General features: G+C 40.4%; 1 protein-coding gene and 1 long non-coding RNA gene across 2 annotated transcripts; one reads left to right on the top strand and one right to left on the bottom strand.

The window, feature by feature from the left end:
• Positions 1-146: 146 nt before the first annotated feature.
• Positions 147-27,194, bottom strand: SYT15 (synaptotagmin 15). The gene is made up of 8 exons (XM_075610499.1): positions 26,918-27,194; positions 23,877-24,087; positions 20,192-20,334; positions 19,539-19,834; positions 17,001-17,171; positions 16,262-16,382; positions 6,130-6,312; positions 147-2,600 (listed from the first exon to the last, which is right to left on the bottom strand). Exons 1-8 carry the CDS (start codon positions 26,922-26,924, stop codon positions 2,464-2,466), a joined length of 1,269 nt encoding a protein of 422 aa, XP_075466614.1. The 5' UTR covers positions 26,925-27,194; the 3' UTR covers positions 147-2,463.
• On the top strand, positions 4,748-24,474 carry LOC142501116 (uncharacterized). Its single transcript, XR_012803413.1, has 3 exons — positions 4,748-4,846; positions 18,859-19,850; positions 23,803-24,474. It is a non-coding gene; the product is annotated as an uncharacterized LOC142501116 (long non-coding RNA).
• Positions 27,195-27,283: the final 89 nt, after the last annotated feature.

Here is a 27,283-nt window from a genome sequence, read left to right as displayed (position 1 = left end):
CCATCTTGAATTGTAGTCTCACTTTTTGTCTGAGAATCGAATGTTTATTTTGTTGGGGCTGCTTATTTATTAGCATGAGAAAAAGCTCAAACCTTCTCCAGCCGCTTCTGAATGGGAAAAAGCAAGTGGCTTACACAGCACAATTATTTATTAACCACTTCAGTGCTCAATACAACATGATGTACGCTTTACAGCAGTCATACACGTGACAATCATATAAATAACAAATAATACATAAAAGGGAAGAAGTGCTTCAGACATAAAAGTAACATTTAGGAAAAGGCGTCCCTGCTCCGAAGAGCTTACAATCTAATTGATGCAAGCCCTCCAGCACCGTTGGAGTTCAAATGTTCGTTGAAAACTTGTGAGTAGGCGTTAGAGATATGAAACACAGTTTGTCACATCACCTTTCAGTCTGGTCTTCAGCTGCCTCCAATTAAGAAATCAATTTCCTCCAAAGGAAACCAGTTTGGCGTGAGATGCCAAGTGGTTTGTCCGTTTCCATGGTGCTCCCAGAACCTCTCTCTTCTGTTGGCATTAGTCTGCCTTGCGTGCCCTGGAAACATGAGTCATACAAGACACAGGGGCTAGTGACCCATTGATGAAATGAAAATGGCACAGGAGCATTTGGCACTGCCACGAGAGAAGGAAAACAATGTGTCCTTTCTGTGCACAGATATAGGAGCTACCGTATGTCTCCCCACTCTGCTTTATTAGACCTTTTAGAAACAAGTCAGCTGCAAGCGCTTTTTTTAGGGAAGCAAAATTAAACTCGTTTCTCAGGGTCCCATTGTTCACATGAATTTTCTTTTTGATCAGAACTTTGCCTATTATACTCAAAAACACAAAGATTACATTTAGATGCATATTCCTTACAATGTTGATCATGAATGGCCATTAATAAAATCGCTGAAATATGGTCTTTTAGGAGCGCGTAGTAGAACTCCACAAAGGAAAAGAGTGACTTAGTACTTCTACTACAGGGGTCTCTCTCTGGCACCCCAGACAGACAGACTCCTGCCTGCACTCTTACAAAGGAGGTCTGTGTCCTGCTCAGGAACACTCAGCTCGCCTGTCACTTAGCACTGACAATTGAATCCAGTAGGCCAAATACCTGGACATCCAAAAGACGGGGGATAGAAAACATGAATCTTATTATGCCATGAATAAAAAGGAGGCATAAAAGCTCTCCATCTGATGCAGTTACAGGACAGGATAACAGCATTATGTAACAGACTGGTATAGGCTACAAAGAGGTTGGATATCAATAAGGAGGGCTGGTTTAAGATACTAATGTGCCCACCGCAAAATAAAAGAGAGCCGATACTGTACCCACATTTTACCAGTTCCCAAGCTTCCAGATAGATTTGGCTGGTCACTGCTGTATGCCGATCAGAGTCATTCCTTTCACCAGGTACACTGTAAACCATTAAAGAAGCGCTCTGCTATGTCTCAGTGACTGACTTTTAATCCTCACAGTATTAATTCCAACCCATTTCTCCAGATTTACTTGAAACACACACATTGCAGAAGTTGTATTTATTTGGGAAACAACTGGATCGTTTAGGCAGTTATGGCAATGAGAAACAATTTGCAAAGTAGTCTTGCTACACACATCTTGCAGGAATTACAGTAATATGCTTAACAGATTACCAGCGTTTGTTGTTAACATGAATAGCACACAAGGTTAGCTAATACTGTATGTTTGCAGCATATATTCCATGTGTTGTATCATATACCACTATATATTTTACTGTTCATGTACATACATTCCTTCTACATGTTAAATGACTTTGCATTCACCAGCTGCAACAGAGCAAACAAGACTCTTTTAAACGAGTTTTATACTGTGGGGGCCATGCATCCAGCAGGCTATGTTAACACCATATAGAAGGGGGAAAGATGGAACACTGCAAAATTTGGAAGAGGGCTGGAGGTAGGTATAAAAATAAAACTATTATGCATATTAGCCAACTACATTACAACCCGCCTGATTACTCAAGGTTCCTTGGTTTCTTCATCATTACTGGACTTCGTTACATACATTTGATTGGCTTCACGCATTGACTATGTTCACAAACGTTTTTGTAGCACCGCTGGGGTCCAGTATCCCATTTTTTCTATGTTAACACCATATAAGTAACATTTACGGTTATGCTCTTTGTCTATCAAAAGCCACCTTGCATCAATGATTTAACACTGTGCAGTGGATAAGCCTACCCAACAGTGAAACTATCCATCCATTGTAGTGACTATGTCTCTATGTACACACGCCAGCCAATGCGAACAATAGATAGGGATTATGAAAGACATGAACGTATTCCATTAACAGCAGAAGAGGATTGTATGTTCTGGATCCCCATTCCTCCCTCTCATGGTCGCCACCATCCCTTTGCGTACAAAAGATCATCTGGCTAAGATAAAGCACGACAGCCTTCATGTTGGTGAAATAGTTGTTGCACTTTAGGTGATGATACTCAGGGCATGCCATCGTTTTACCAGCTCTTTTGGCTTGTTGAGCATTTCATTCCAGTGTTCCAGCTCTCGGCCTCTGGTGTACATGAACGGTCCAACCACAACCCGACCCAGCAAACGGCTTTCTGAATGTGGAAAAGATACAAAGTCAACTGGTCTTCCCAACAGAACAGACTGACGTCTCCAAACATTAATATTCTGCATACAATATTTTATAGCATATCTTACTGCAGTCACAAAGGATTTTGGGCTGGGAAATGCAATTACATCCTATATCAGGCCCGGCAAACTCTGAATAGCTTGGGGGCCGATTCTTAAGTCCGACTGCAAGACTTTTTGCTCTTATCCAGAATCCTTTGTGTCTGCTGTGTTCCAAGCAGCTGAAACAGGCGCAGGTTGGATTTGGCTGGCATCTAAATGACGGTCTGTAAATAAAATCATACAGAACATAGGAGTAGACTTGGTGCAAGAGTGGACAACCCCAGTCCTCAAGGGCCACCAACAGGTCAGGTTTTCAGGATATCCACGCTTCAGCACCAGTGGCTCATTCATTATGATTGAGCCACCTGTGCTGAAGCAGGAACAACCTTAAAACCCGACCGGTTTGTGGCCCTTGAGGACTGGAGTTGACCACCCCCCGATTTAGGGGGTAATGCAATTAAGTCAGAAGTGGGCATGCGTGTCATTATCACCCGGACGAAAACTCCAGCTGACGTCAATGGGAGTTTTCAACTGATAACCTGAACTGCAGCTATGTTGAATTATCCCCTTAATTCTGTTCTATATGTTTATTCCTTTTCACAGAACCTTATTAGTATCTAACCTCTTCAATATCACACTGATATTATTATTAAGAAAGCTTTATTTTTGTGATTATCATTTGGAAGTTTGCATGTATAGCTGCTTGTGTGCTTGGTAAAGAAGTTGTATGATCAAATAATAATGGACTGGTGTGTTCAAGCAATGTTTGCATTACTGCCTTTCTGGAGATACGCTAGAGGTGAAGGCTGGAGAAGCAGCTGGCCGAGCGGTCGGGAATTCGCATGGTCTCGATTTCAATTTATCATAACTGCGAAGCATGTGAATGTTGGATCCAGCTGCCAGTGAACATGAATGTTGTTAATAGTCTATTTCTTATTAACTAACACCACATTATGTGTTTCGGTGTTTATCCATCCAAATTGACGTTGTGTGCTTATGGAGGAAGAGGTTCATTTATAGGATCGAATTTCAGTGAATATATTGTGCCGTAAAACTCTATAACGTTTAGAAAATACCCTTGGATTATTTATTAAATTACTATTAAAATATATGAATACAGGGTCGAGTGTAAAGTGGTTGCTCATTTTGCTACAGCAACGCGGTGCGAGATCGCAGCATTATGGAAACAGAAAGAAATGCCATCCATACCTCAAATTAGAAATGGAATTTGGTTTGTCTGCCAGATGGAAAAAATTAACGCGTTTGGTTAAAGACACTGGCACTAAATTCCAAAAAGTTTGGCTGCCTTGGTTGGCCCAAACAGATATCCCGGGGGTGGACAATCCTGCTTTAAAATTTGTTAAGTGTGTTCTCCCTTGACAGACCAGTGGAAGTTTGGTTGAGGAATGGGACATTGTAGGTCTGAGGGTAGACGGGGCGCACTGGGACCCCATGGGAGACATAGCTCAACGATCACATCGGAGGAGGTGGTGACAAGGAAAAACAGAAACGGAAAAAGGATGAAATATTTCCATCTTCTCCTCCCCAGCTCCTTTTGTAAATGTATATTTTATTTGCTATGTGTTTTTTGTTGTACAAGATTTAAGGGTCTCTCGATGCTGTATTCAAACCCAATTACATTTAAGTTACTAAAAATATATATGTGTGTGTGTGTGTGTGTGTGTGTGCATATATACACACACACATATATACATACACACACATGTTCATATATTATTATGCTATTTTACAGTATCTTATCCCAAATTCAGCAGACTGTAGGTTTGTTTATTAATAGGGAAAAGGTCTTGAAAATGTCCCAGGATTAGACTGGAACATGGTTTCAGGCTGTGACACCTAATTTTGTATAGACATGTCACAGATGTGGCTATATGTCAGCTTTGTGAGATTACATAGTTTCTTCTTGACTGCATCAAGATAAAACACCTGGTCTTGAAAATGTGTGTTCACACACACACACACACTTTCAAGAGCAGGTGTTTTGTCTTGATAAGGGGGAAACTGCTGAAGTCACGTTCTTGGTGTGATAACGCATATGGCTACATCCTCACAGCCACTCTAGTGGACCTCCCTGAATTTACTGCTGGGACTGGAGATTTCTACATCTCCCATCTGTTTGCTGAGACTGCGGACTTACGTCCGACATCTCGTGAGTAATTGTCATCCTTATTGTATTACATTTATTGCACTATGGCGTGCACGCTTCTTCCTTTTGAGATAGATATAGATAGATATTTTCTGGTTGTAGACACTTCCAGCTTCACATTGCAAAGTCAGTATAACCTCCCACTGGTGATACCCAAAAGGTTGAAACTGCTGTCTGTGAGCTGCACTTCTTTAACCCTGGCTGTGCTGAAAAAGCTGTGCAATATGGCAGGTGTACACGTATATGGGTTCATGTTAAAATGGACTAGAAGCATAAAGTGACACCCCGAGTGCTCATTTGCATGTCACTACCCAGAATCCCTGGCTGCAGTGGAAGCATTGAATGCTAAGAGATAATGGGGAAAGGCAGGGTTGTGTAACTGTCAGACGTGAATGTGCTCACAAGTGTTATTTTTATTTGATATATATGATATATATGATATAAAATAACTCACCAAGCACCGGCATACACATTAACATACTCCCTGTCCGTTTTCCAAATAAAATGGGGTTACATAGAGATGTAAAAAAAATGACGACAATCATGAAATGCAATTTTCAACTGGTAACTAGCTCCAGATACAAAAATCCCTTCATTAACTAAACGTGCCTCTGGATTTATTCCTCTTTTAGTCAATTCATGAAAGTTATGAGATTTGTTGGCTCTTCTCAGTGCATTAAAGGTTTAGAGGGTTGTCCGTTAAGATGTGATCGTGCAGATCGGAGCAGTCACAGGTAAGCTCTCAGTGTGAGTTCATCAGTAGGTGCCCCCACCGGCACTATCCCAGTTTAATGAATTGACCCCTTAGTGTCAAATAGTACCAAGCCGATGTAATGTCAGTTAAATGTTTAATAGTTTTCAATGAACTGAGAGGCTTCACACTAACGGGGTTATTCATTAAACTGATGTGACAATCGGAGCACTCCCATTGACTCCACAGTGCAGACGGGTGCACGGAAACTATTGACTTAATAATAATAGCATGTTCTTGTATAGCGCTGCTAGTTTTACGTAGCGCTTTACAGAGACATTTTGCAGACACCGTCCCTGCCCCGTGGAGCTTACAATCTATGACTTCCCTGGGAGTTCCAATGCGATAGTGCCCAATTGGCCCTATCACAGTTTAATGAATAACCCCATAAGTGGGTTTATTGGCTGTTTAGTAAGGATTCTCTTTTCTTTATTCAAATATTTTAAACAGCAGCAGCGCAGTTCTAATGGTCTCCCCCAGTTGAAAATGTAACAGATAACTGGAACAATATGCGGAGACAAATTAGGCATCTTACTGTCTGCTTCGGTGTTCTGCAATACGGACAGGCTCAGGCTCGCTGTGTCCAACTCCGTATGCTCCAACTTGAAGCTGAAGGTTTCATTGTAGACAGGATTCGGGGTCCGAAGAACCACAGCTGTCTTTTTACACTTGATAAATCTATTGTGATTCATAAGTGACACCTTGACAAACGCTGAACCTGCAATCATAACATTTTCAACATAGCGGAGTAATAAACCGAATGCACGATTTTGTCTTTTTAGTGCAAAATAAACAAGTACTTCAATATTGGGTGATAATCTTTTATCGACCTGAGGAAGAGACAGAACGCTGCAAAACGTGTCCTAAAATATCCACTGCTAGTCCAAATAGAAAAAAGGGATCACCCAATACGGACTAACATGGCCACTTCTATTTCATTTATATATAGTGTCGTGTGACCCTCCACCGAGCTCATTTTGCAGCTTGCTTAAATCCAGACAGACTCCGTATTGCTTACTTTAAAATTAACTTATAGACCTCTAATGCACGGCTCAGCAGGAGACCTGTTTTATTTCATGCAGAATTGCTGTGTTTGGTAATTAGAGTTCCAAAGAATCATTCTTGCACTCGCCCAGTGTAGCAATTGTACAATGATCCGCATGCGGGAGCAATGAAGCTGTTCTGTAGTACTACTAAAGACAGGCGAGTTGGTTTCTAGGTAGTGTTAATGCTATGATGGTTATCCAAAGTATTTCCTACTATTGACAATTATTTGTTTATAAAATGTTTTACCAGGAAATAATACAATGAGAGTTACCGCTCGTTTTTAAGTATGTCCTGGGCACAGAGTTATGATGACAGATACATGGTTACAAATACATAGCTCCAATGAGTGAAATGGGTTATACATTATATACAAGACATTGCAAGCACAGTTAGAGATAGTATATGTGTTATAGGCGTATGTAACAGTTACTAGCAAGTAGACATCAACATATCATCCTGTGTAAAGTATTTGGGCTCCAAGATAAGTATTGTAGTAACAATACTCTCTCACTATCACAATCCTGTTTTATTCTCAGTTCACTGATACCACAACCTGTTGTACATACAATGTATTTAAAAGGAGCAATCCAAGCAATATCATACATGTGTTTTTTTAAATAAATCAGTTCTGTAGTATTAGATCAGCGGTGCGCAAACTGGGGGGTGCTAGATTTTTCTGGGGGGCGCGCGGGCAGTTGCAGAGGCCCTGCGCTCTTCCACAAGGCATTTAAATTAAATGCCGGGGGTTCCCGTGAGGCCTCTGTAACCTACTTACCGGGTTTCAGTAGTTTGTTGTGCCGCGTTGCGTCAAATGACGTCTCATGGCAACGCGGTCATGTGACGTCACACCTGGCGTCATTTGACAGCGGTCAAAAAGTAAGGGGGGCGCGAGTAGCTGCGGGAGCAGGCAGGGGGGCGCAGCTCAAAAAGTTTGTGCTCCCCTGTATTAGGTAATACTTACTGCCTTTTTTTATTTTAAAATTCAACTTGTAATGCCATTTTAATGTGTTTTAATACAGAGCAACCTTTGATTTCTATAGCAGGTTTAGCCACCTCCCCAGCTGTGCAAGATCTTTCTATCACTTTCTTTTTTGTGATCATTTGTTGCCAATACTCCCAGCAGTTTGAACTGCAAACTGTAACAATAGATAATGTTACATTAGTAATAATAAGGATACATTGTAGCTGCTGAGTTACACGGACTGAAGGATTGATTTGAAACTGAAAGGCAGCCATTTAGTGAACCCTGGGAAGTAGGCTTTTGCTGATCGATCACGGGAGAACTAATTGATCGTCAGCTAAGGTCATTGGTTTTTAATAAAAAGTAATCAAAGGTGGCATATATTAAATCAAAAAGAGTTTGTTTTAGCTGCTTGGATTGCCTCGTTAAATCCCATGTAACAGACTCATAATTGCCTCTTAGCTTGGAATTGTATCTCTTAGGCACGTTCTATAGCGCCGTGCGCGCACTACGCCGTGCGCGCGCGCGGAATTTCAGTTGGCTGACTGACCTTTCTATAGAAGGGCCGCGCGCGCGCACGGCAGGGAGAGGGGAGCCGACAGACAGCGGCGAAGATGAAGAAATTCATCTTTTCGTGCCGCTACCTGCGCTCAAATGTATGTATATGCGTGGTTGTATGGATGTGTGTGTGTGTTTGTATGGATGTGTGTGTGTTTGTATGGATGTGTGTGTGTTTGTGGGTCAACGATTGTAAAACAAAACAAAAAAATATTTATTAAACTTTTTCTTTTTTTTTTTTAAATCTATCTAGGACTTACTTTCACTCACACAACCCATATACACACACACACACACACACACACACACACACACACACACACACACACACACACACACACACACACACACACACACACACACGGCTCCATATACATGAAAAGCATGCGGCACGTGCACGCGCGTTCGCATAGGAACGCACGGCCGCATGCTGTATAGAACAGCCCTTACACAAGTCCGCCCATACCTGGCGTTTGTTACCACTTTACAATGTAGGAGAACAATGGCTTAGTATTGTAACTCTTGATATGACAGCAATTTAGTAAGGAAATCCTAATTATATCCATTCTTCCTTCCTTGTGCAGTTCTGCTCTGCTTCTCTATTCCGTATTTAATCCAATCATGCTAAAGCCAGACATTACATTGTTACGGTGACTGGAGGTGAAGCCACTTGGTTCATACACAATGCTGAAAGATGTTCAAAGGGCACAAGCCAACTCAATAGGCACGGGGAGAAAACCCATAACAGGTGAAAAGGACCGTAAATACTATATACATTGATATGCTGCCCTTCTTCCGATTGTCAGAAAAAGGCAGCATTGTGTCCCTTTAGGAATGAAAAAGGACAATTCTGTCCAAGAAATCTACACAACACACTCAAATTCATTAGGATTCATGTACATAAACGTCTATACGGAACACATGCACGTTCCCGCAGACATATGTACCATTTCATATATATCACACGTAGCTTAACCCAGGGATTCTCAACTCCGGTCCTCAAAACCCCCAACAGGTCAGGTTCAGGCTAGTCCTGCTTCAGCACAGGTGGCTCAATCATTGGCTCAGTCAAAGACTACCACCTGTGCTGAAGCAGGATATATAGTGTTCGACAAACCTATACATTTGCTCGCCCCGGGCGAGTGGATTTAACCCCCGGCCGAGTAAATATTGGCCCAAGCAGCACACGTTTGGTACTAGGTGGCGAGTAGATTTTTTTTTGTGTGGCGAGTAGATTTTTTGGTGATTTGTCAACCACTGTATGTATATATGTATATATATATATATATATATATATATATATATATATATATATATATATATATATATATGTATATGTATATATATATATATATATATATATATATATATATATATATACTGTATATATATATATACATATATATACTGTATCATATTGTGAGCACACTATTTTATGTTATATCATCAATTTGGTGGATGTTTACCAAATCATATTTTATACACGTTATTTGATTAAATAACAGCTGCTGTTATGGTTAAATAGCATCTGTGTATCGACTGCTTCTTCTGTTGAGTGTTTTTAATCATGCTTTTGACTGCTATGAAAAAAATCATCTCTGATGTTTATTAAGGATACATATAGAATTGTTGATTTTTCTACATTTAGCACTGTGGCAATCCTTAATATTAATAGTAGTAGCAATAATAATACAAATCATGCAGATACAAGACGTCAGTGCTTTGAAATCCATACAGTCCATCGTTAACATATGAGAAAGACAGAGATAAAAGGGAACTGTCCTAAATCTATTAAATATTTCCAAACCGTCCATTAAAAGTAATCAGGACCTGCAATTAACCAAAACGGCAATCATCAAACCATTTAAACATTCCTGCATGGTCAGGGTACCAAACTTGCATACAGACTGATGTAGCAGTTCAGTGATAATGTAAGCTAGGGGTTCATTGTACCTGTCTGATTCTATGCAAAGTGCTGCGTACACAGTTAGCATGAAATAAAACCCTTGTATCATGCAGATACAAGACGTCAGTGCTTTGAAATCCATACAGTCCATCGTTAACATATGAGAAAGACAGAGATAAAAGGGAACTGTCCTAAATCTATTAAATATTTCCAAACCGTCCATTAAAAGTAATCAGGACCTGCAATTAACCAAAACGGCAATCATCAAACCATTTAAACATTCCTGCATGGTCAGGGTACCAAACTTGCATACAGACTGATGTAGCAGTTCAGTGATAATGTAAGCTAGTGGTTCATTGTACCTGTCTGATTCTATGCAAAGTGCTGCGTACACAGTTAGCATGAAATAAAACCCTTGTACCATTGGCCACACTGATAGGTCAGACGGTGAGAAACCCAGCAGTGCCTTCACAGTCTTAACCGCTGCTTTGCATTAGCAGTTCAAATGCCTACTTCTATCCACATGTAATTTAATTAGTGTGAACACAAACTCCAGTAATGAGTTCTTCACGGTCACAAGAAGAAACGGTTTGCTGAAAACTAGGTTTTAATTGGTTTTGGGGCTTGAACTTCAAACGTAGAGAAATCTGATGACATTTTCAAGGTGTCCGTCAAGCAAAGCTTGTAATAATAATAATGAGTCAACATCCTTCTGCCGTTAGTAGACAACCGATGACTTAAATTTACAGCCTTGATCAGGTAGAAAAATAAACCTTTAGCTTCTGGATATGGATGGAGTAAATGTGCTTTGTATAGCTAAAAAGTAGGAAATACAAAATCGGTTGCTCTGTGGCTCCTATTGGATTAAATTAATTTGAGAGGAGGTGAAAGATTCCCGCACAAGGGGATGACGGCATTTATAGCATATTGAATGTGACCACTTTTGGAGCCTTCTACGAGAGGGGCAATTTTTTTTACGTGGATTTGGATCCACCGTGGATCGGTTGGATCTGTTGGTTCCTTTGGTCCACAGATTAACGTGAATCAATCTCAAAAACAATTGTCTTTTTCAGATAATTTTTATTTATTTTTTTAATCACTGACAATCCAATCCATCGATTGCGGAATCCGCGGATCGGATTGGTAAAATCCACCGGCGGATTGTATTCAATGGCAGTTTTTGATTAATCCGCACGGATTGAAACTCGAAATCGATGGATTTTACACCACGGAACGGATTGTGAATGAAAAGCTCGGGAAATTCAGCAAAACGGATGTTTGACAGTTTCACCCGTCCCTACCTTCTAACTATGAAGTTGAATATGCGGATGTAGAACTCTGGTAGGTCTACTACAATACCGATACAGAAAATCTGGAAACTTCAGTGTCTATCCCGATCTAATAAAGAAATGGTGCCAGTACCAAACTGAACGGGGTGTGGAGGGCGTATCCCCCTGGCATGTAAAAGAAGTTTGCATTAATATATTGTATCAAACGAAACAAACCAATAAAGCAGTTCTACTGGTCTAAACTTGGCACAATTAACTTGTACGATAAGAGTATCCAACACATTTTATATTACAGCGCCAACAACTTGAAAACTTGACTTGAAAATTGGATTTCCCAAAACAAACAGTTTTTAAACACTGACAGGTCTGTAACAATGATATTTTGGACCAAGGCTAAATTTTTAAAACTTCCAATGACTGAGCTCCAGATTAGAACCAACGCTAACACCACCCTAACCCCTGCTACTTGTTTCAAATACTTGGGCATATGGTTTGACTCCCATTTAACATTCAGTAGGCATATTGATACCCTGACATCCAAAACCTATGCCAAACTAGGTGTACTTTACAGGAACAAATCCTCCCTAAAAGTCTGGTAGTCAGAAAGCGTATCGCACAGCAGATGCAAATTATCGACTATGGGGACATAGTATATGGCTCGGCACCCCAAACCCACCTTATTAAACTTGATATCCTCTACAATTCAATATGCCATTTTGTTTTCCAATGCAACTACAACACACATTACTGCGAAATGCTCAAAAAACTAGATTGGTTATCACTTGAGTCTAGGTGCAAAGTTCATCTTTCCTGTCTTGTCTTCAAATACTTTGTGGGCAAGCTACCCGTCTATCTGAACAAGCTCCTCACCCCCACCACATGCAACACTTATCACCTGAGATCTGACTCCAAAAGACTGTTCATGGTCCCATGGTTCAGCAAAGTATCCGGCCGCTCCTCCTTCTCTTACCATGCACCCCAAAACTGGAACAATCTACCGGAGACTCTCACAGCCACCACCAGTCTAAGTTCTTTCAAAACTAAATCTGTCTCACATTTGAACCTGGTCTGTAACTACTACTGTACATACGTCTATAAAATATATATTAACCAACTGTGAATGCAAGGTCTTGTATATAATGTATACCCTGTTCACTTATGTAACCATGTATTATTTGTCATCTTAAACTCTATGCACAGCACATACTTGAAAACGAGAGGTAACTCTCAATGTATTATTTAAGTAATAATCCCCGAAGAACAGGGCATTACTGGCCAATAATGCCCTGGCTGGAAGAGTTGAAGGCCCGAGGCGAAGCCGAGGGACTTTAACCCAGGCCGGGCATTATTGGCCAGTAATGCCCTGTTCTGAGGGGATTATTACTATTATAGGCTAATTGTAGACTTTTTTTCATAAATAAGACACTTTTGTATAGTTATAGATTTTTTAATTAAAATAAAATGGTAAATACATGAAACCACCTCTATATATCCTTACAGTGCAGATATCTATATACACACACTGCCGCCCCCTCTGTGTACACACACACACACACACACCGCAGCTCTACACACACATACAGCACACCACACACACACACACATAGCAGCTCTATACACAGAAACTCTACTGCTACACACACGCTACACCCATAAACACTGCTGCTGACACTGATACACACACAGTAGCTCTATACACACACACACACACACACATCAGCTCTACACACATACAACAGCACAACACACACACTCTGACGCCACAATCAAAAATGCAGCCACTTACTAAACGTTGCACTCCCCCCCACCTCTACACACACACACACAAACACTGCACCTCTATACACAGCACCTCTACACACACACACAACATAGCACCTCTACACACACACAAACTGCTGCTACACACACATGCTACACCCATAAACACTGCTGCTGACACGGACACACACACACACACACACACACACAGCACCTCTGCACAGATATACAACACAACAGCACAGCACACACTGCTACTGACACACACACACACACAAACTGCCACAAAGAAACTGGAGACAGCCACTTACTTCTTTGCAGACTCCCCCTCTCCCCAAATTTAACTGAATCTGCTCAAAAAATCTCAGTCAGCTCGGGAGGGGGTTAGGAGTCAACCCGTGGCTGATACTTCCTGACCAATCCCCTGCCCTGTCTCAGAGCTGTTACTTCATTCTGACCAATCCCCTGCCCTGTCTCAGCTGTTGTGAAAGCTGATTATTTCCAGCCAAACACATTGAAAACTGCTAAAATTCCGGGCATTACTGATTGGATAATGCCTGGAATTTTAACCAACCAGAGAACAGGGTTTTCAATAATGCCCTGAATTTTACTGCTTTAGCCTATAATTCTTGGTAAAACCTTTTATAAATAAATCAAACAATATCAAGAGGTGCTTTTTTTCAGTATTTATTACCTTTAAATAATAAATAATAAAGTACTAAAAAAATTGCAACAGCAAAGAGTCAACTTTGCCGGGTCAATATTTAAATGATCTCATTCTCCACACAAGGTATTTTTGGAAAAGCTTCGGTCAAATTTGTATGGAAGTTGTTATGGAAATCTGACTCTAATGCAAGAAACTGATCAGTTTTCAGTACTTCAATAATCGGACAACACCGCTGCTTAACGTTATAGGGCATTCTAACCAGTGATTCAGGCAGTCTTTCCATGTCTCTTCATTTAATAAATGAGAACAGATCTATCATCTCTGCTTCCGTATAGAAACTGACACAGTTAATTAAAGGGTGAGGAGCTTTAACACAACTTACTAATCGTTAATTTAAATGGGCATGGTAAAACTGAGCACCCCCTCGTGAAGCGGTGTTGCCTATTTTAGCTTTCGTTTGCGAACCATACAACATTTACTATTGGCTTCTCGCGAACAAGGTCGCAAATCGGGCAGATCCATTCAGCATTAAAAGTTAGTGTGTTGTAGGGGTGTGCAAGATTTTCCAGGGGGGCGCGGCAGTTGCAGAGGTCCGCGCTCTTCCCCAAGACATTTAAATTAAATGTCGGGGGGGGGGGGGGAACTGCACGAGGCTTCTGCAACTTCCGTTACCTTGTCTTTGGCGACGCGTCACCATGGCAACGCGGCGTCACGCGAACCTGCGGCATAATTTGACGCTGAAGACAAGGTAAGGAGGGGGGTGTGATCAGAGCCTGGAGAGCAGGCAGCTGTTGCAGACTGAAAAGTTTGCGCACCCATTGTGTATTGAACCCAACGCAGAATAAAATGCAGCATGTCACATGACTTTACAAACAAAAGACAGGGGTGCCCAATGCTACATCCAATTGACAAAACATATAAAAGTAATACTTATAAAGTTTAAATACTTCAATAATAATTTATAATATATATATATAATATATATTATAATATTTACTTGGTTATTTAGTTAAACCCTTTGGCCAAAGCATCATAAGCCTGCATACCAACGTCAAGGTATAACCAAATTAATGCAGGTCCCAACACTAAACTGGGAACCCTTCCTTTAACCTCTGTATGAGGGGAAACAACCACTGCATGTCCTGTCCATTCAGCAAAATGCTAGAACCTCCCAAGTTAAAAAGGTGGGGAGGGGTGTTGGAGTTAGAGCATGCTGGGAATGTGTGTGTTAATGTGTGTGTCACATGACTTTATAATCTTTCCGTTTGACGTAATTTTGCATATTTCCGGTTTGGCTACATTTTGCCATTTCCATTTCATTCTGGCGAAATTACAACTAAACCTGGAAAACGTCCACTTTTCCTGGACTGAATTTGGGAGATTGTTCACTCAGTTTGGTTTTGCTAAATATTTAACGAGCACAGATCTCTATGTAGACAGGCATCAAGTCTTCAGTGCGAGTAAGGGACCATTCTCAGATATTTAGCAACAGTTCACCAAAACAGAAATATGCAATAAGCTTTATTGAGTAATCGGTGAATATATCGGCTCTCCAGTTCCATGTGGTTGATCATTTTGAAGGTCATTTAATTGGCAATTACTTTAGCACTTTGCTTAGTGATTCTTCACAGAGCAATGTATTGCAGATCTCATCAAAAGCAAACCGGTCTTAATGCAGTATTTTGCGGTAAAAAAAATGAAAAATTAATATTATCTGAATGCAGAGAATGCAACAACAAAAAAACCCCCAGGAATAGGGAAAAGTCACAATAAATTGTTCTCTCAATTTTCACTTTGCTGCAAAGAACAGGATCAACTATGGTTGCTTCCCCTCATTCAGAGGTAAAGGAAGGGTTCACAGTGTAGTGTAGGACCTGCATTAATTTTGGTTATACCTTGACGTTAGTATGCAGGCTTATGACGCTTTGACCAAAGGGTTTAACTAAATAACCAAATAAATATTATTATTATTATTGAAGTATTTAAACGTTATACTTATTACCATATATGTTTTGTCAATTGGATGTAGCATTGGGCACCCCTGTCTTTTGTTGTCTCTCTCTCCAATTTTGACTAGGTAATAGTGCAGAAAAAAATTACATTGTAAACATTGCAGTGCTAAAATTATGAATATGTAATATTTCATATTTCATAACTTGTAAACATTGCAATGCTAAAACAATGCATATTTAATACTTGATAAAATGTCAACATTGCCGTTCCAAACGATAAATATTTACTATATTTGACTGTCTATTTTGAAGTGTATTATGATTTTTCACAGTTTGTGTGGGACTTATTTTGATCTCACATGTAGGAGCGTTACTCATTTAAATGTTTGTAAATAGCTTTCACAAACGTACATCTTAGGTTGTCCAAATAATGGCTTAATCGTCTAGAGAAGGCAGCAATGCTCCTGTTAACCGGCTGCCATGAGAAAGACGGGAAATAAATGGTTTAGCAGCAGGTACCACTCACTGACAACACCTCGCTCCTCTTGCGACTGTAAACCCTTTGCACGGAGCACCACCACGGTCAGACGCCCCAGGTAGTCATTGTAGCTGAGAGAAAACTGGATGTCTCCGTATTCTGATGGGGGCTTTTGGAAGAGAAAAGAAACATTAAAAAAAAAAAAAAAAAAAAAAACAGCTCCCACGTCCTATATAGATCAATGAACCGAAGCCAACAACTGATCCAGATACAAACTTGGCCTGCACAGGAGACTAATAATTATTCTTGTTTTATAGGTGCATCGTCAAACATGCTAAAAATTCATTTAATTCATTAGCACCTAACCATTTTTCAGTTATATATATTACAGTATTTAATCTTACAACTTCGACCAAGAAGGATTAATCACTGTTGGTCGAGGGCAAATCCATATATTGCTTATCTGTTCAACACTCGAGGGTGCCTGTTAAAGACTGTTCTACTGACTACACCTGTCATGGAATTGAGAATATGTAGATTTTTTTTATTATTATTATTAGTTAGTATTAACATGTTCTGTACAGTATATTGCTTCAGTGTGCCATTTCTACTACTCTGCCGTTCATTGTCTACCTTGCACACCTATCCTGAGAATGTTAAGAGGTGGGATAGAATGGTGTAAGTAGGTGAGATTTTGAGATTGTTTTTCTTCTGTACAATAAACCCAAACTTGCATTTGTCTTGATTATTTTTTTTTTTAATAGCACAATATATTTTATTTTCATACCTCCATGTTTTCAAGTTCCAGGTCCCTCCAAATGACAAGTTTGCCATCATCGGTTACATTCTCGGTTCTTAAGGGGAACATCACCTGCCCCAGGAGGTGATGCTTTTTTATCTTATCCACGTGGTAAACTGAAAACTGCAGGGTCCTTTGATGTAACGTTCTCCCAGAAACCTGCAGAGAAAATCACATGGAAAGTTAGAAGGGAGAACGTACTGCCGAATGCCACTTACGTGCAGATATAATTAATTAGATTGTAAGCTCTTCGGGGCAGGGAACCTTTCCAAATTTTACTTTTATGTCTGAAGCACTTATGCCTATTATGTCACATGTGTTACTGCTGTAAAGTGCCATGTACATGGATGGCACTGTATAAAGATATACATACATATACAAAACAGCATTAAGCCTAAATGCACCTTGAATGAAGAGCACCAATCTAGGTCTTAATTAAAAAACAACACTTCTATGAAAATATCGCCAAAAAGAATAATTAGAATTAGCAGAATATAAACAAAACGGTGACAATACTAGGCGCGCTTACACATACAGATAGTGACGTGTTATTCAAGTGACAAAATTATACACAATATTTTAGTGATAAATATGTGTCTTTATATAATAATGTGACAAGTGCACAGTGAAAAATATAATAAATATTTGCAACTCCCTGCTCGAACCCACTGGGAGGGACTGTTCTCGTAGGCCCCTATTTTAATCTAACCTAATTAGCAGAAAGCACACAAATGCTTGTGATATGTCATCTATATATCTATACATATACACATACATATTGTGTGATATACAAGAGAAGGCTTATAACAGCTGTATGTGGTATATAGGCAAGGTGTGGCAACAGTGTATGCATCAATCTCTCCCTCTATAAAATTGGCAAAACTGAAAAAAGAAGTGGAAAAATAGCACCAAACATACAGCACAGCCCCCCTGGTCTTCTTCCCCAGAGCACAGTCACACACCAATGACATTGTTGGCAGCATCTTGCCAATAGAAAGGAAGCAGATACAAATCTGTACTTCTGACAAAGCATACAAAGATCTTGTTGAACCTGCTGAACACATAGTTAAGTTCTCATTCTTCATTTTTGGAGGGTTTTATTTTTGTAACAGAGAACATTTTATTTGTATTATTTCATGCGCATTGTATTTAGTGAAAGTGATTGCCGTGAGATGTTTATCATTGACACTAGGAAATGGCTCTGCTTTCAGAACTCCGGGGTTAACCCTTTATTCATTGGAAACCTGAATTTAAAGGGGGTAAAACCCAATCTCAGAGTCACAGGACCTCCTGCAAGGTAAATGTGGCGTGTTTAGCAAAACAATTGCAGCCGCTATCTCCAAGAGGATATTTCTAATATCAGCACCCATGATCAAGACTAGCGATATGGGGATGTCTTTAGACATGCTCTGTACAGTCTCAAAAACAGTCACATTGCTCAAAGGTCACCAATATCGACCAAAATGTTGCCATTTTACACCAGAATTTAGCAAAAATTGCAGTATATAAAAGGATCATGTGATCTTCACAATAAGCTTTAATGTGCGGCCAAAAACAAAAAGGCAAACTTTTAATATTTTTGCAAAACCTCTTCAGGAAAAAGCAGGGCACATTTTGCTGGGTTCGCAAACTGCTTAAAAAACAAAAAACAAACAAGGAGATAAAAAGACAAGATGAGTAGAAACCTGGAATTGTTTACCAAGTGATGGGAAGTCTCACAAGTGACATTGTTTGCAGTAAATACTTTGTTATATTCACCTCTGAGTGATATATTCACACATCACATAAGAGAGTACACAGGCACAAACTAAAGAACTTCACATCTGTGTTTCTTATTTATCCCCAGGAATATCATCCTCACTGATCATCTCTCTGCCCCATGGAAGCGCAGTGACATCATCAGACCCTACCAGGCATGTTGTTCCATCTCACTCGGCATTGACTTACATACTGTAGGGACGGTCTCTAACCAAGAAGAATTTCAGGGAGTTGCCCTTTCAGTGTATATTTTTAACCTATACAGTGCTGGGGTCCAGGAGCAAACACATGATGCGGCCAGGTTCCGGATGCCTAAAAACAGAAGTGGAGTGGGTCTACTCTTCCATTACGGTCAAGCTGCCCACGCCATCTGGAGGGGTCAGCCCAATCCCCCCTGGAATACGAACGAGTGTCCATGACATACTTGTTACATCATAATAGCCTCTGGTGCAGTGGTGGGTAACTAGTCCTCAAGGGCCAACCAGTTGGGTTTTCAGGATATCCTTGCTTCAGCACAGGTGGCTCATTCATTGACTGAGCCCCTGATTAAGCCACCGTTGCGAATGCAGGGATATCCTTAAACATTGCCCTTTTGGGTGGCCCCTCAGTACCGGAGTTGCCCACTTCTGTACTGGCCCCTGCTATATCATTAAGGCGCTGTAAAAGGTAAAAGCATGAATTTAGCATTAACCTTTATAATATGAGATCTGGAGAGATTTTCCCACTACTTCTTAAAGAACTCTGACCTATTTGCATTATTGACTGTACCTGGAACACAAAGTTCTCATCAAACTGTGGGTTCAGGGTTTTGCGCTTGGTCTTAGACTGGAGATAGCGCCTCTTGTCAGGGAGAAGATGTATCTTCACAAAGGGGCAGCAGGATTCGGAGCTGAAGTGCAGGTTCCTGGCTTTGATCAGGGAGAGAACAAGCCTCTCTGTCTCCTGTTCATACTCCACCGCAAACCAAATGCGTCCAATGTTATCCTCCGGGAAATCAGATTCCTCGTTATCTTCTGGATACTTGTACAGGGCGGGGTTAATGGCGCCTGCAACATACGCTCCCCCTATCAAGGAAAAATGGTAACACAAGTTATTTATTACAGTATGTGGATTCTATGTTTTTATTCCACTGAACATTATAACAGTCTTTCTATCCCGAAAATACTGTATAACAAGATTTACCATGGAGCTCTGTGTTGGAGAAACGAATATGTGAATTATTATTTGTGGGGATTACTAAATACGAATTTGCAGAACATTCCCTCCACCCTCAACCCTTTAACATTAGAAGGAAGCAGCTTTATACCAAATTGTCAGTTTCAATGTAACAGTCAAGTATATGAAGTTCACCGATAGGTTACCCGTCCTGGATCTGCCCTGCATTGTGGGATCGTTCATATAGACAAAGTAACATACTGTACCCAGGGAACAGAAGGACGACCGAGGGAGGAAGTCAGGAGCACTATAGGGTTCACTCTCTTCCTGAATCCGTTCCCCATACTGCAAACCAACCCAGTCTCGTCCATAGAACTTGGGTGGTACAATGAATGGGACACTTTTAGCCCTAATAGTAACAGAAAGTACATGGGTCAGATTGAAAGGATAATAAAAAGGAGACAATTCTTCTAAATCAATGAGGTGAAAGAATAATTTCTAAGCTCTTCCATTTCACCAGTAATGCAGAGATATTTTTAATTATGCTGCCTTGTTAAACAAACAAACATTTTTTGTTTTATTTTCGCAGCCTTCTATAGAGCAACGAGTTATTCACATGCTTTGTTCATTTAACCTTTTGGATTTGACTGGCAAACTATAGCGATTATTTTGATCCTGTTTTTCAAGGCTTGGTATCTCAAGAATGCAAAATGCTATGAAGATGCCAAAAAAAGAACAGGTTTTTAAGAATCAAAAAGTGCAGTTTCAGAAGAGTCAAGTAGGGCTGAATACTGAGATCTATATATCTGTTAAAAAAAAAAACCTTTAAAAGTATTTTTTAGCCTAATAGTCACTTACTGCATGTGTTGTCTTGTTCACTTAAAGACACAGTCCTTCCTAAGACAAATTCAATGGATAATGGATTGGTACCTTCTTATCAAACACTGACACCTATAAATATTTTTTAATCGTTTAAGTGAAGTTATAAACATTGTGAGCGGAGATTTGGGTGGAGTTGGATTATCTGTCAGGGTGTTCAACAAGAGTTTGCACGGACAAAGTCTCCCTCTTATCCCCTTCCTTACCTTTATTGTCTCTTTGATAAGTACAGAGTGGGATAAGTGTTATGGCAGGGGTTCTCAAACACCAACCCCCCCAACCCCCCCACCCCCCCACACCCAACAGGTCTGCAGGATATTCCTGCTTCTGCCTACATGGCTCAATCAGTGCTGAAGCAGGGATATCCTGAAAAACCTGACCTGTTGGGGGATGGGGAGGTCTTGAGGACTCGAGTTGAAAACCCCTGGGTGAAGGAAACAACTGACAAATGTATAAGCTCCGAAGAAAAATAAACCCTGCTTAATTTCCAAAGAAAACAAAGCAGCAAAATCTTTGCTTTAAGCATGGTAACATTTTGAAGGAAGGCACTTAGATTGTTAAATGATTCACAAAATGTTGACTATAGGTCAGTTATCAGGGATTGCACTTTAAAATGTACCCACCATTAAATGAGTGCGCGTATTAGCTTTCACATTAGAAAGATCTGCCTGGTCACTAGTTATGGGCGAAGGTGTCACCGGGCGACCCACGAACATCTTTCAGACAAACACTTCTGCTTCTTTGCAAACACGAAGTAAAAGGTGACACCGTGTGCTCATTTGCATGGAATATCCCAGAATCCCTGGCTGCAGTGGAAGCATTGCATGCTAACAGATAATGGGGAGGGACATGGTTGCCCACATGTCCGTGACGTAAATGTGCTCACAGGAGGGATTTGTATTTGCTCTGCAAACTTGTGTTGACACCTTTTGTTATTTGCAAAAAATCCTGTAATTCCACCAAATCTCTATTTTCCTGAGTTTAGTTTTTTGTTTGTTTTTTAACATTTGCTTTACTTTTGAGCACATTTTTGCATAGTCAAATTTTCATATATATAAAAAAAAATTTACGCTTATAGAGGCGCCTTTTTTCGTACTCAAATTCCTGAAAAGTCAAATATGCGAATAAACGCCATTTTCGCAGCAGATTCGAACTTTGCCTAAAAGGTCACCCATCTCTAATAGTCCCACATCATCTTTACAGCGGCATAGTATAATTACTAGAAGTACTGTAGGTGACACAGGTGGTCCTTATCCGCAGAGTTATGGTAATGAGCAATAAGGGGACATACTACTTCATTTCAAGAGAAGGAGCGGCTCAGTGAGTAAAGACACTGACTGGCACTGAGCTTGAAGCAGGGGAACCTGGTTCAGCTCCTGGTGTTGGCTCATTGTGACCTTGGGCAAGTCACTTTATCTCCCTGTGCCTCAGGGAGATAAATCATAGATTGTAAGCTGTATGGGGCAGGGACTGTGTCTGCAAAAATGTCTCTGTAAAACTAGCAGCGCATTAAAAGAACAAACAATAATAATAATAATAATAAGTGCTACTTTTTTTATTTAGACACTTTTTCTTTCAAAGAAATGGGATTTATTTTGTATAAAGCTTCCTAAAATTAGCCCCGCAAATCTGTGCTTCATTGCTCATATGCCATGACTGTATACAGAGGCGACACGATTTATTCAAGTGCGGCTAGTTCCGCAAGCCGGGGGATGCCCCGGCTTGCTAGCCGCTCTCCCTCGGTGTGCCGCGCGTCACCGATGCGCGGTCACGCGTCATCGGGTGCCTGCGCCCCCTGCACGCGCGTCCAGGGCTCCCCGAGGTAGCCCTGGTGTCCCGCGATGTGGGGGACGGCAATGGGGGGTTCTGGGGGACCCGGAGTGGGGAGGGGGAAAGCCCCGATCGGAGGGCGCTCCTCCGTGGCTTCGGCGCGCGCCCGGCACACTCCGGCGCGCGCCCGGTTACTGTCGCGGCCGAGACCGGGCAAATGCTCGAATAAACTCGGCCGCGACAGTAGTTCTCTTCTTTAGAAGTGCTTACAAACACCAGGATGGGACAGATAAACTATAGGCAGATAAAAGATAGACATCTTTTTAGAAAGGAAAGGTATACAGAGTTATACCAAATAAGTAAACATGGGAAGAATGTTGATCCAGTCAATTAATTCTTGGAGTCAGGAAGTAATTTATTTTCCCCCTTATAAGATATCATTGGATAATATGTCACTGGGGTTTTTTGTTTGCCTTCCTCCGGATCAATAAGGAAATATAGATATACAGTAGGATAAAGTATCTGTTGTCTAAATGTAGCATAGGTTGAGCTTGATGGACGTATGTCTTTTTCAACCTCATCTACTATGTAACTATATAACTATTGGTTTCATGATAAAGAGCAGGATAACTTTACACAGACAAACATCTTAAATGTGACCACAGAAAATGAACATTGTTTCAAAGTAGCTGCAGCTATTTTATTTAAATGTTGAGCAAATTATGAAAGAAAAAAAAATACATTTGTTTAGTATATTTCTCTGAAAACATAGTCAGTCCTTAACTAAAAAAAATGTGTAATCCCTGCACACACTGTAAGGGTACAATTATATAGAGACGTAATCCCTGCAAGCTCAGAACTCAAATTATATAGGAGGTGAGATAGAGAAGGCTTAAATATCACAAAAAAACCAATCTTTTTAGAGAAGGCCGTAGATTCATCCTGGTCATGATTGATATGATATGATTGATGAAACATGAATAATTCCTATTATGAACGTGTTCCCTAAAGTGAGACTGAAAAGGGGAGACCTAGTGTTTCTAATCTGTGCATCCTTCAACTCCCCCAATATCCGCCTCTGGTCACTCCCCCAATATCCGCCTCTGGTTACTCCCCACACGATGATGCAGATGGGTCAAACATTGGAGCGAGAACATTAAATCATTGATGGTAAGAGGAGCAAATGGAAAATAATTATTTGTGTCCCTTTGTTTCATAATCATCTTAGCATACAGTGGATCCGTGGATGTTTTCTGATATAATTGTCCTGTGCCAAACCCAACTGGAACCCCAAAGACTTACCAGGGATCTATGGGGTGTCCTACTGAAGATGTCTGCGTTACTGCCTGGTCCACAGCGATGACTCCTGTGTGTGTCGGTGTTACTGCGTTGAAAAACTCTTCGTATGAAGGACCGATGCAAACCTTTCTCCATAGGATGTACACGCCAATCCCAATGATAATCAGGAGGAGAACAGCTCCTATCACACCTCCTGCCACTACAACCAGCTGCTCTAATTGCAGAAAAGTCACAGAACAAAAACAGTTACACTCACCCAGGCCAAGGACTAGAAGACAAAAACAAAAGCCTTAAGCTTTGGGACTTATTCTATATGGGCCAAAACAGCAGGTCATGCCATTTAGGGCCAAAATGTTCAATGACCCAATTAGTTGCTTCAGCCCATATAGAATAAGTCCCTTAGGATCCAATGAATGTAAAAGACTTATAACACAAACAGCACCGTCTTCACATATCGTCATTAAACAATATAGTGCAAAACTATAATACAGAACTATATTGCATAGGTCCATGAATATGTATTCAGTATAATGTGCACAGAATATTGCAGAATGTTTATAAACTACTGTATGTAGACCAGGGGTCTCAAACGCAGCCCTCAAGGACCACCACCAGGCCAGGTTTTATGGATAGCCCTGCTTCAGCAAAGGTGGCTCAATCAGTGGCTCGGTCTTTGACTGAGTTACCTGTGCTGAAGCAGGGACGTCCATAAAACCTGGCCTGTTGGTAGCCCTTGAAGACTGAGTTTGAGATCCCTGATGTAGACACTCTAATCTAGAAATGTACCAGTCCCACAAATACAGATTTAGGCCCAGATGTACTAAAGGTTGATGATAATGCTGCAGTAATAATGTGCTTCATAGAAAATTGGGATTGCACCTTTTTCTTTCTTAATATTTACTAAAAATGACATATTCATAAGTGGTTCGTGATAATCAATCTCATTTGTATGCCTCAAAAAAAGCGGTAGCAGCATTAAGGAATACAAATAAGCGTTAACGCAGATATCTGCGCTAATCAGCTGCAGCGTTGCAAATGTGTGTGTGCAGAGGGTGAGGGGGGTGTCATACTTTCCTACCATATGGTTATGTTATCAAAACCCTACGGCAAAAAACTATATAACCCCTTGGATGCCTGAGGCTACCAATGCATCGGGCATAAAGGGTTTAATATCCAACATAAAAACCCTACAAATAAACCACAAAAAAACAGAACACATATGTGCAAATTGGTAACCTTTAGTAGCCCAAGTGGCAGCTAGCCATGGGCTGCCCACGCTTAACTGGCTACTTGGACTTCTAAGGGGTTAATATATTATTAAGGTCAACGTTTTTAATATTTCAGTATGTATTTTTATCATTCATTCTAGGTTGGCTAATCTTAAATTGTCTTCATCTATTGTGGCCGCTAAATACATAGGCAAGATCGGAATAACGCCAGCCTGGGGTGGGGGATAAAAAAAAATGGCCATGTTTTTGGCTGCAGCACCAGATCATTTGGATTCCCTGTCACAGACTGTCTGTAAACTACAAAATATTTGTGATGCATGTTAGTTAGCGATTCTGGCGTTTAATGTAGCTCACTCGTATTGTTTTGATAAAATGAGTTCTCTCTGCATTATTTACGGGTTAAACCACTCGTAAATATAGTGGTAAAAAAAAATTTTTTTTTTTTTAAAACACACAGCGATATCGGTATCAAAGTTTAGTAAATCTAGGTATCAAGTCCTATTCAATAAATTTAAAATTGGCTCGAATGGCAGTTTCCAAGCACTGTACTGAATAAGCCCATACACTGCATATCTTGACACTGTTTATTGGATAAACATAAGAAAAGGACATACTTTTTGTTCGAGATTTCTAAAACTTGGAAACCACCTTCAGTTTTGCAAAGAATCCAGAAAAGAAAGAAAAAGGCACTACAACTGCAAAGAACCCGCTATAAAATAGCATCAATAGATACACTTTTCGGACGTTGAATGTCTTGTAGTTTGTAGAATTTATGAGAACTAATAACTTATTTCATATAGCGCTTTTCTCCCTTTGGGACTCAAAGCGCGTCGCAATTACAATTTAGCGCGGGTTACGCAGCACATAGGAATGTTACAGACGCAGTCCTTGCCCAGGTGAGCTTACAATCTATGTTTTTGGTGCCTGAGGCACAAGGAGAGAAAGTGACTTGCCCAATATAAACAAGGAACTGACACCAGCACATGTTCTAAATGTTAAGATTTGGGGTAATTTATAAACCTAAAAAGGGAATAAACACAGAACAAGGTAGTTTGGCAAAAGTTCAGTGTTACATTTTGGAAATGCACAAACCATTTTCCTGGAGAATCCTTGCAAAGAGAGCCATCCATGTACAGCATGGCATGGAAACACAGAGGCTATGGGAGATAACCAGCCACCAGACACATGTACAATACATTTATTGATAAAACACAGCATTGTTTAAATTATTATTAGCTCAGAATATCACCTTGTGCACCATTAGTGGGTGGTACAATGATTTTAGTGGTAGTTTTGAAATTACATTGCTAATGCATAGGATCTAGGTGTCAGTACATATAGCAATAAGGAGTATAACTATTTATATACATACGCACACAATACTTATTTACCCACTTGACAGCTCCACTTTCTTTCAATATACAAATACATTTTAACACAACGCACCTCCGTTTTTATAGCAGAAATATTTGCATACAATCTTTTTAAACACAAGGTTGGTTTATGTATTTAGAAAGTTAACCCAGACACAGTACTACTACTTTTTAAGCCACTTTGATATCTGGATACGCTATTAATACGAGTCACTTCGTGGGTTGTTCCCTGTCTGCTCTTAAGCTGCAATACAAACCAAATTAGAATCAAAGCAGTATTCATTAGAAAAGACATCTATATACCACACACCTGTAGAACCCAATGAGTTCTGTCCTCTCTTCCCAAGTTCAGCTCAGCAAGGAGAATTGAATTAGCCCAAGTATACAGCTGTGTACAGCCCAGCTTCTATACAAAGTGACAGGTGTATCTGCTGTAACTCACCAGACATTGCTGCTTGTGCTGATCAGCTGGGAGAAGCTGCCTCTTGCAGGTGTATGGACTCCGAGAGGAGCCCACCTTGCTAACTACTTGTGTCTGTCAATCCATGTGGACCTCTTAGTCCTTCCTACTTCTTTACACTTGGACCTGTGCCTTGGATCCACTTAAAGCCAGAGCTTGGGGCACTGCTGCCATGATCACCTCCTTATTCGACAGCCACATACATTATGCTGTGAAATGTTCTCATGAACCCTCCTCCTCTCCTGTGCACACACTGATCTCCTTTCTACACCAGATATGTGGCTGATAGGGGCGTGGAGCCCATACTGAATATAATAAGTCATTAAGTGACTTTTTACTCCTTCCCAC

This window comes from Ascaphus truei, chromosome 8 (assembly GCF_040206685.1).
Source record: "Ascaphus truei isolate aAscTru1 chromosome 8, aAscTru1.hap1, whole genome shotgun sequence".
NCBI classification, from domain to species: Eukaryota; Metazoa; Chordata; class Amphibia; order Anura; family Ascaphidae; genus Ascaphus; species Ascaphus truei.
The sequence above is the reverse complement of the archived record's forward strand: the minus strand, read 5'-3'. Positions and strand labels throughout refer to the sequence as shown.